This window comes from Diachasma alloeum, unplaced genomic scaffold (genome assembly GCF_001412515.2).
Source record: "Diachasma alloeum isolate Michigan unplaced genomic scaffold, Dall2.0 Dall_scaffold_00178, whole genome shotgun sequence".
Lineage (NCBI taxonomy): Eukaryota > Metazoa > Arthropoda > Insecta > Hymenoptera > Braconidae > Diachasma > Diachasma alloeum.
This window is the reverse complement of record NW_021680344.1, coordinates 1,432,293-1,441,712: the sequence shown is the minus strand read 5'-3', so window position 1 is coordinate 1,441,712 and position 9,420 is coordinate 1,432,293. Positions and strand designations below refer to the sequence as shown.

At 33.0% G+C, this 9,420-nt stretch overlaps 1 protein-coding gene across 1 annotated transcript; it reads right to left on the bottom strand.

Moving 5' to 3' along the window:
- Nucleotides 1–4,935: 4,935 nt before the first annotated feature.
- Nucleotides 4,936–8,963, bottom strand: LOC107040479 (protein YIPF1). Its single transcript, XM_015260579.1, has 4 exons — nucleotides 8,668–8,963; nucleotides 8,178–8,572; nucleotides 6,730–6,910; nucleotides 4,936–5,238 (listed from the first exon to the last, which is right to left on the bottom strand). The coding sequence occupies exons 1-4, from the start codon at nucleotides 8,882–8,884 to the stop codon at nucleotides 5,045–5,047; spliced, it is 987 nt and encodes a 328-aa protein (XP_015116065.1). The 5' UTR covers nucleotides 8,885–8,963; the 3' UTR covers nucleotides 4,936–5,044.
- Nucleotides 8,964–9,420: the final 457 nt, after the last annotated feature.

Here is a 9,420-nt window from a genome sequence, read left to right as displayed (position 1 = left end):
ATGAGAAAAAGTGAACAGCAGTACGGAAATAGTATTTTTCCGGCCTATTGCGATGGGGTTTTTTACTCGTGTGGCGTTGGCCTCCTAGCCGTAGGCGAGGACTGGCCAACCACACGAATAAAAAAACCCCATCGCAACAGCCCAGGAACAATAGTTTTCTGTAGTGATTTTCAAGGTTTCGAGTTTGGGAAGTATGTAATACCAATTCCCAGACGAGAAATCGTGAGAAGCAGTACAGAAATAGTATATTTCAGCACGTGTGGGGCAATTTCGTCTTTAACGTGTGTGGGGTTTACATCACTCGTCTTCGGCTCATGCTGTAAACACGTTAAGGACGAAATTTCCCAACAAGTACTGAACAAAATTTTATGTCACGAAGCCTGAAACCGGCTGAATTAGACACGAGGCGCGAAGCGTCGAGTGTGTAATCCAGCCGGTTTCAGGCATGAGTGGCATAAAAGTAAATTTCGAGCTTCGGTTTACGCACGAGAATTCACTTTACGCACGACGTGCGCAAAACCACCGCTTTACGCACACTAAACCGTTTCGAAAAATGCACGTTTGAGGGACATTTTTATTGAATTTCTATTAAAAATTATATTAATTTTTTGTCAATTCTATTGAAGAATTCCGCAGCTTTCTGTAACTTTTTTTTCAATAATGATTAATAGAAAATCCATACAAAGAGAATTAGATTTCAATATGTTTAAACAACTCATTCTTTTGCGATTTTTTCTGAATTCTCGGCCTTTAGAAATATACAGAATTTATAAATTCTCCAATTTTTTTATTTTCATTTATTTTTATGCGAAAAGGAACAAGGCAATGAAAAATCTTGAGAAATTTATGCCGAGGAATTTTTTAGTGAATAAATCTCAACAGAATCAGTTGTATTGAAAGATCGAAATCTATTGAAAAAATACACTAATAAGCTCCGGAATTTTTCAATAGAATCAGTGAAAAAATTGTGGAATTTTCTAGCGAATGCGCTAGTCTTTTATGTGGAATTCCATCGTGGGTGAACATATGTCGAGGGTTTGTTGAGGCCCAGTCGAAAAGATTTCATGGCTGTCATTATAAAATTACAGAATTTTTTCATTTCAGTCGTGTCTCCCCTCGAATTTAGTTATCTCCTTTCACCAGTGAAGATGAGAAACACTTTTTTATTTTCATGAATAACCAATTATCGTCACTATGGCATAATAATGCATCTGGCAACTCCTTTTATTTCCAATTATTCTTCAAAATAAATAGAATTAATTCAATTTTCATGTTTCATCATTTCAGTGAGCGAATAAATTTCATGCAACAACGCAATAGAAATTAAAATTTCTCAAAACTCAGAATTGCAATGAAAAATAATTTGCAATACAATAAAATATCCGTAGTAGGATAACTATCAAAAATAGATTAGAGTTTAGATGGAGAGACTCAAAACTATAGCTTTATAAGAAAACAAATTAAACGAGATTTAGAAGAAAATGATGAATGAAAATTATAACTTTCAGATATCAATGTTTTTTCGTGTCCACGCACAGGAAAAATCAGTAGCGAAGCGGTGGAACGGTTTAAGTAGATTTAGGTTATTGCTCAGTTTTCAATGAATATTTAGCGATCTAAGGCAGATAGCAAAATTTTTGTTACAACTTTTTTCATAGAGCGAATTGAGCACCACGAAAAAGGTAATTTCGCTATTTTCCTTAGATTCGGAGATATTCCTCAAAAACTCAGCTAAGAGCTAAGTCGACTTGAAGATATTCTAGTACTTTAAAATGAGATTTTCGAAAGTTTAAACAATTTCAGTCATTTATTTACAAAGAACGAATGTTTAAAAAAATTACAATTCTGTGCAAAATATTTTTAAACATTTTTTTTCACACAATTTAATTGACAAATTTGATGATTGAAAATGGCTGAGTTTATAGTGTGGTCTGTACGATACTATAAAAGATACTTGTATATCCTTAAACCGTTTTACCGCTTGGCTACTGATATCTATCTATCACCACCGTGTGGTATCAGTGGTAACTCTAGATTCTAGAATTTAGAGCCTATACTAAACGATCCGGACAAGGCATTAATTTCTCAATCTACTCGCATAATTGAGACCTAATAAAACTGATGAAAACCGATGATTAAACAAAATATGACTGAATAAAAAATATAAAACTCATTATCTCTCCTAATTAACAATTTCAAGTCTCGAACAATTAAATAACAATTGATAAGAACCAGGGTGAACCTAAAATTTGTAAGATGAACATTAGTGTAAATATGAATAACCAATAATAGAATTTCATGAGATAAATTATATTGGGTACCTGTATCGGTCAGATTTGCAGGAGACAATTGCATCTCTGTAAATATAACAATTATCAGAAATTAATTAGGTATACCTAATTAGTATGCCTATTAATCAGTCTTGTGTACTGAGAGAAAAACGACAGAGTTCTCAAATAAGTTTTACTTGTGCCAAAAAAAATATTTTTTTCAAAACTATCAGGAAAGTTTTTTTTGTATCCCCGTTGTAACGTGGATGTAGCGGAGATGTTGGGTCAAACATGTAAAGAGTGCGTCGAAGTAGAAAAATTTTGACGCAAAAGTTGATTTAGTAGTTCCAAAAATTGTATTCTCGTTATTCGATACTTCCATACGTATATTTTGCTGCCGAAAAATGCTCGTGTTATGCGAAACAAGGGATAGTAGTTTTTCGCTTCGGCTATTCAATAATGTCAGATAAAAATGTTATTATTTCATTTTAGAATTAAATGAAAAATAATTAAATGACATTAAATGAAATTAATAATAATTTCATTTAAGAATTAAATGAAATAATAACAATGATATGATAGAAATCTTGTAAATTGGGGACTAGTGCGTTCGGTGGCCCCTTGAAATCGACATTTAAGCCATAAATGCTAGAAAAATCTAGATGAAATATTATCGGAGCATCTAGAAAGTGCATCGATTATGAAACGGTCTCGTAGGTAAGCTCTCAAATGAATCGAGAAGTTTTTATAAATTTTTACGGGAATTTCACGATAAAATCACAAAAAATTAATGTAAAAATTCTCTTGAAAAAAATTACATTCTGAATTAATCGCGAAATTACTAAAGATTTCTAGAATATTCCAGTCTTCTGGAACATGACTCCAGTCCTCTGGAGTTTTCCAGACGGTTCGCGAATTTTCCAGAGGATTCTGTACCGTTCTGGATCTTTCGTGAACTTTCTAGAATCCTCTATGAATTTCCGGAGAAACGGACATCTCAAATTCGAATCAAACAATTTCTTTTTTGGTGATTGTCAACTAGCGATTTTGTTGGCCCAAACAAGATTTGCTTGAGAACTTATTTATTTTTGTCTCAGTATTTGTGCGAAGAATAGAACATAAAATTGATTAAATCATTGATGAAACCATAACAGATTAGTTCATTGAGGGGAATTAGAACTATAGATGAAATAGTTCTGATAAAAAAACTCATCTGAACATCAGCTCCACTTACTGAGTAATTCTTTGAGAATTTCTTAGTTTAATGAAGATAACTGAATTTTCATGAAAATGATCTTTTATCGTTTTCTTTAACTTATTTAATTGATATTTTTCCATAGAGACTCCTCGGCTTGAATTTTCAAAATTCTTTCACTTGATTTTTCTAGTCAAGCAAGAATAAAATCTAGTGGAAAACCTGGAAAATTCATTCCGAGAAATGTCTATGAAAAACATTTCAGCAGAATAAATTGTCTAGAAATATAAAACATCATAAATTTTTGTTACAAAACATGTGTTATTAAACATTTCGAATGAAGAATAGAATCTGCAGAGAAGTGATGGATTTTTCAATAAAAGTTCAAAAGAAATTTTTAAAAAATTTCTAATAAAATCAATAATTGAAATATAATTGACTGATTTGTTCTACCTCTTCATCAATCAATTAATATTCACAATAAAAATTGCATTACTGTAGATACCTAGACCTGTTAAACTCCATAATACAGTTTCCGTCTCCTAGAAAATTGTCGACATTAACTCCCAATCGCAAATTATCCCCTAAATATCTCTCATGAAAAAATTGGTAAGAAGAATTGATTTTGTACTATTAATTCTGTTCATTTCGCTGTTTCTGGGGAGTTTAAAAAAATTAATAGAACCTGTCAGTCTCCACAGATAACTAAAAACATTGACAATGCAATAATAATGACTATGTAATGTATGTTAATGGACAGCGAGTAATGAATATTTAATACACACTGAATGTTGCCTTTTTCTTCACTTTACTTAACGAGTATGATTGTAGATTATTCAAATAATAAAATTGTAACTGATATGATGATAAAACAACTATGAATCATGTAGATAATGAGAATTCGTAAGCAAAATGTGCTGTGTTAATGTGACACATTATAATCCTACATTTCAGTGTAGGCTTTCAATAAATTAACTGGAGCCATGAATTCAATTTATTTATTTAATAGATCTTCATCACACCAACGTACAATAAGTCTTCTTAATCAATGTAATTGGACAAATACAGTTATACGAATGGAAAAATTTAACAGAAAAACCTCGAGAATTCGCTTGACAATTTTCTTGAATTTCTATTGATTTTCCTGTTAGTTTTTGGCCGATTGAAATGTTCAATGGAAAATATTCTACAGAAAAAGACAATAGCATTCCATTTTTCTGTACAACTTATTCTATTGAGACATTTTCCACAAAATTTTCTCGGCTCAAATTTTGTAACTTTTTTCAATTGATTTTTTTGATGAAAAAAAGGAACAATAGAATGAAAAAAGAATTGGAAAATTTGAGGCGAGAAAATTCAATAGAAAATATTTCAATAGAATAAGTGGTATAGAAAAATCGAATTCTATTGATTTTTTCTATAGAATATTTTCTATCGAACATTTTCAATAGGATCCGCCAAAAACTAATATAAAGATGAATAGAAATCCAATAGAATTATACAGCAAATTCTCCAGGTTTTTTTATTAAATTTTTTCGTCCGTGGAATCTTATAATTTAAAATCCGTAGCTGAGAATATTCACGTGGAATTCGTTAAATTCTTGATCGGATTTGAGCTATTCACAACTTTTTGGATAATTACTGTTGTACTTTGTGGGATGGGGACTACATCCACTGAGACTTTGGGAACGTGGAAGAAATATAACATGAAACCCGTGGCCAGCAGCAGATGCATACCGAGGATCACAGCAACGTAAATTGGTTTTTGTTTTCCTGGAAAACATTTTTTCAATTGGGTAACCTTGTCATTCAATACAAAATTTTATAATGAGTCTAGCCTTCACCATTTGCTAATCGTTAATTGTATATTCACTCATTTGGGGGATAATTGCATGAATAATAGCGATTTTTGGTAATTTTTAATACTTGCCTCACTGGAAAAATGAACAACCGCCGAACTACGGCGGAAGACGAACTCGAATTGGCGCCACAATTCTTGTCATTTTATTGACAATTTTTGGCGAAAATTTCAGATTTAAAACAAGTTAGGTTTTTGAGCAATTACCGATTGAAAAAAAACGTTTTCTCGTTTTTTCATGTTCTTTGAGTGGGTCGAAGGGGGATTTGATAGCTGAAACTCCGCTGAGATATTGGGGTCGATTTAAAACAAACAAAAATCATTGAAAAAACTGAAAATTTTCAAAAAATCATAACTCCCTCAATTATTGATATTTTTCTATTATTTTTTCAAAATTTGCGTCTAATAGCTATCTTTCCAGAAAAAAATTGAGACGAAAATCCCCCAGCATTGACTTTTTTCTGCTCATATAAGCATTGGTAAACAGATTGGATGTGTAATCATAAGTTTACAAAAAGAAGAGCAAAATAAAAAAAAGAGTAAAGATGGAGTTTTAAACGATTGAAAATTAGATGAGAATGATACAACATTAGGCAAAGCATTGATGTTCTAATGGCCTTAAGATTTTCGGGTGAGGTGTGCAGGAGAATTTATACCGAGATTGAACGTAGAAACTGCGTTTGTGACAAAGATCAAGAATAGGTCCAGCTTTTAAGGACAAACAAAATTAGTTGTCAGTTTATCAAATCTGTCACTAAGAAACTCTGCTATTTACTTTTATCCATCATTGAAAAAAACTAGAAATTTTGAAAAATCATAACTCCCTCAATTTTTGTTTTTTTAAATTAAAACTCCCTCAATTATTAATACTTTTCACTTTTTGAAATTATTGTCTAATAGTGATCTTTTCAGAAAAAAATTGAGACGAAAATCCCTAGTATCGATTTTTTTGGCAGACTGATTACGCGTGGATCTGCTCATATTGGTAAAGAGAGTGCACATGTAATCGTGAGTTTACTAAAAGAAGATAGAGAAAAATAAATAAAAAAAGAGAAAAGATGACGTTTTACATGATTGAGAATGAGACGAGAATAGTATAACATTAGGTGATGCATTGGTGAGAGAGGAGATACAGAATCTACGGGTTTATTGTTGAAGATGAGCTAGACCTTCCCGAGCGTCAGAGCCGAATGTCTCAGTTTGAATGATCTTGAGATTTTTGAGTAAGGTGTGCGGGGGATATTTGTAACGATATCGACCGTTGGGACTGCGTTTGTAGTAGAGATCGAGAATATGGTCCGGCTTATTAAGGATAATTGTCTGTCAGTTTGTCAAATCTGTCAGTAATAGATTCCACACTATTCATATGCAACGCTCATCGTTCCCCATAATTTTTAAAATCTCACCAGTAATTAAAGGCATCAGAGAGCGCAATAGCACTCCCCCAGAGAGAATGGCTGCAACACCAACGAGTATCCACTGGAGCCAGCCGATCTGGATTGTCCATAAAAAGGCCGTTGGAATGTAGATGGACAATGAATACCCATAAAGGCACAGAAGTTCCAGAAGTCCTGGAGGTTCATTTGACTGAAAAAAAGTCAATATGGAAAACTATGAATTATCATATCAAAATAGAACAGTGGGGAAAATGAAACAGTGAGAGAAAAACAATGAACAATTTTTTTGTTTGATTTTCTTGATGAAATCAAAAGAAAAATAGAGTGAAAAAAACTTTCTATTAGTTTTGGCCAATTCGGTTGAAATGTTCAATAGAAAAAGTTCTATAGAAAAACTACAGAACTCCATTTGTTCTATACAACTTATTCTATTGAGATATTTTCTGTAGAATCTCTTCGGCTCCAATTGTCCAAGTTTTCAATAGAAAACCTAGCAAATTCGCTAAAAAATTCTATTGGAATTCTATAAAAATTCTATGGGGTTTCTATAGAATTTCTATTGGAATTTGATTGAAAAATTCTATTAGTTTCTTGCGCTGATTCTGCTGGATATTCGATAAGAAAAAGTCAATAGACTTCGAATTTCTGTTTAAATTTTTCTCTTGAGATCTATTCTATAAGAATGCTTGGGCATCAATTTTCTTTTTCAAGTTTTTTCCACTCGGATTCTGTAATGCAAAACAAAACAAAATCCAGCAGAAAATACTTCAAAAATTTGTGGCCAATAATTCTAAGAGAAAAAATCTCAAGAGAAAAATTCGAACAGAAATTCAAAATATTTGACTTTTTTCCATACAGCAACATTTTTTCTATACAATTTATTCTATTGATATTTTCTATAGAATTTCCTCAGCTCAAATTTTCTAACTTTTTTTTTGCTTGATTTTCTTAATTCTTGGGGATTCTAAAAAACCCATAAAATTCCTATAGAATTCCACTAGAATCTTCGAGCCAATTCGCTAGGTTTCCTATCGAAAACTTGAACAATTGGAGCCGAAGATATTCTGTAGAAAATATCTCAATACAATAAGTTGTATAGAACAAATAGTTCTATAGTTTTTCTATAGAATATATTCCATTGAACATTTCAACAGAAGCAGCCAAAACTAATAGAAAGTTCAATAGAAAATATTCTACAGAAAAAGTCAATAGAACTCAATTTTTCTATACAACTTATTCTATTGAGATATTTTCTATAGAATTTCCTCGGCTCAAATTTTCTAACTTTCATTGTTTGATTTTCATGATTCTTTTGAATTCTATAAACCCCATGGAATTCCTGAAGAATTTCAATTAAATTTTCTAGCGAATTCGCTGTTTTCTATTGAATGTTGTCATATGTGATTGGATTTAACTCCTCGCAATCGCTGTTCCCCACAGCTCTCCACATGAATTACCTCAATTAATTCAGCATCTAGACTAGCATCATTGGGTTCATGTGTCCACTTGACAGCGGCCCAGAGTCCCAATGGCAGTAGCCACACATACAGACATATGCACGTGGCTGCATACGAGACGAAGTGAAACTCATATCTCCAGTGGTGTTGGCCAGTGTAAGAGGCTTGCAAGTAATTCGCTAGATTTCCACTGACAGCAATGGCAAATATCAGGGTGACACAGATCCAGAATGGCCCATACAGGTCGGGATTAGGTCGTATGTGGGATAATAAGTAATTATCTGGTCCATGTGGCACCATCGACTTCGTGATTCGATGGAGAACGTCATTCGTGTTGACATTGAAGAACTTCTGGTAATATTCCACTGTCCAAAAGCTCCTCGAGGTGCTGTTGGCTGATGATCATAACCAACAAATGATTCATAAAAATTATTATCATGATTGGTGGATTAAATTGAAGAATGCGATGTGAAAACGACACGAGAATTACCTTCTTTCTGCTGGGGAAGTCCACGCAACTCGTCCATCATTCCAATAGTCGTGGAATCATTGGAGAATTGTTGGTTATTGATGAACTGTTGGTGGTTGGGTGTGCCGAGGTCCAGTTGTGCCTGGCCACCAGCCCCTGGCCTATTTATCGGCGAGAAATCTTGGAACGATATGAATTGAGAATCAGTATTGCTCCTCCCGAATTGATCACTGTCCATGGTTATTCCCTTATTGTTGGAAATTGTCTTGTGTTTGCGAGTCGACCGTTTGACACGGATTATTTTGACAGCTAGCGCCACCGCGGCCACCGCAGCTGCGACGTTGACATAGATCCGATCAATTAGTCCCTCATGTATAGATATTCCTAATTTTTATTTTTTATTTTTATTTTTTTAATAAAAAACATTTGCTAGTTAGTACTTTTTTAAAAATAAATTTTCGGAAAATCTCCTCTGAAAAAAAAGGCGTTATCCCCTCTATTTCTTTATTTCCAAAAATTTTTATCACCAATCGATAGCAAATTGTTTGAAGATTTTTGCGAGTTAAGAAAAAATCGTCAATGCAATCTTATTGTTGTGTAAATTAACAATTCCAATTTCAACTGAAAAGCAGAGTTGATGACCAGAGTTTGTAACAGAGATGTCAGACAAGTTATGAATGTTTTTTTTGGCTCAACTGAAAGAGCGGCTCGAAAAATGGCGTGCAGAAGTCTTTAAAGATGACAAATGTCTCTAAAGATGATGTCTGTTTTCAA